The sequence below is a fragment of the Pundamilia nyererei genome, unplaced genomic scaffold (assembly GCF_000239375.1).
Source record: "Pundamilia nyererei isolate P.nyererei 1_Seehausen unplaced genomic scaffold, PunNye1.0 scaffold00210, whole genome shotgun sequence".
Taxonomy (NCBI): Eukaryota; Metazoa; Chordata; class Actinopteri; order Cichliformes; family Cichlidae; genus Pundamilia; species Pundamilia nyererei.
Window position 1 is genome coordinate 797,512 of NW_005187611.1, and position 1,002 is coordinate 798,513.

At 56.2% G+C, this 1,002-nt stretch overlaps 1 protein-coding gene across 2 annotated transcripts in view; it reads left to right on the forward strand.

The window, feature by feature from the left end:
• The window catches only part of fgd1 (FYVE, RhoGEF and PH domain containing 1), a 34,266-nt gene that overhangs the window by 13,595 nt on the left and 19,669 nt on the right, over positions 1 to 1,002 (forward strand). Inside the window, exon 1 of one of the 2 annotated variants that reach the window (XM_013914622.1) lies at positions 335 to 640. The exons of the other annotated variant lie outside the window; for it this stretch is intronic. Coding sequence (XP_013770076.1) covers positions 493 to 640 — 148 coding nt within the window. The 5' untranslated portion in view covers positions 335 to 492. Of the gene's footprint in view, positions 1 to 334; positions 641 to 1,002 lie in introns of those variants that run through there. 2 annotated transcript variants of the gene reach the window in all.

A 1,002-nucleotide genomic window follows, 5' to 3' on the forward strand; every position in this document is an offset into this window, starting at 1 on the left:
CAAAATATCGACCCTTTCGCGCTAGTATCGATCCGATACCAACATCGGTGTTTGCCCCTGTAACTTGCACTGGTTCTTGTGAACTTCACATTAATCTGAGTCAGTTTGTCTGTAGCCTCCGCTCCATAACCCACGTGATCAGGCCTCGCCTGTCAATCAGTCTGATGTATTTACACATTTCACTACCACCACCATCACACCCCCATCTCCCCCTCTCTGTATCTTCTTAATTTGTTGTCATGGAAACCAAAATGGAGGACTGAGAGCCCCCCCTCCCCCTTATCTCACTAGCTCTCTCTCGCTCTCTCCCCTCCTCCCCTCGCTGTGCCGCCGCCCGCCGCTCACACACCGGGCAGCCCCCTGAATCAAACCGAGCGGATCTAACCTACTTATCCATCCCGAAGCAGCAGCCTGCAGGTCTGCGGTCGGTCCGGACCGTCGGTCTGTCGGTGTGTCTGTGAGTCCGAGCCGGTCCGGTGGGTTTCCGTGTGTATGTGCGTGCGTGTGCGTGGCTCTGACCCGGTTTCTTCGGCTGCTGTGGACCGGGAGAGCCGCTCTCTCCCCGCACCAACATTTTCTTTAATGACCGGATTTGTGTTTTGCTGCGCGATGTACATGGACAGAAGCAGCCTGACCAGGGGTGAGTCTCCGGCAGCATCACATACATCTGCACCGCGTGCACACACACTCCATATACCTGCTGACAGGCGTTGCACGGGCTCGCGCGCACACGCACGGCTGCAGCCTCGCCGTGCTCGGCGCGTCCCGTTTGCCTTTATTTTATTCGGATAAATATTTTTTTTACATCACTAGAATAATCCTGATGATGGGGGAGGTGGGGGTGGGGGAGGGTGTTTGGGGGTGACATACGCGCGCTCACTCCGGCTGTCGTGCACGCGCACACACTGACCGACATCTCGCTGCAGTGAATGTAGGCTAGTATGGCTGCATGATACTGCGTCTGCCAGATGTGAGGCTGCTGCTGCTCTCAGCTCAGCTGAA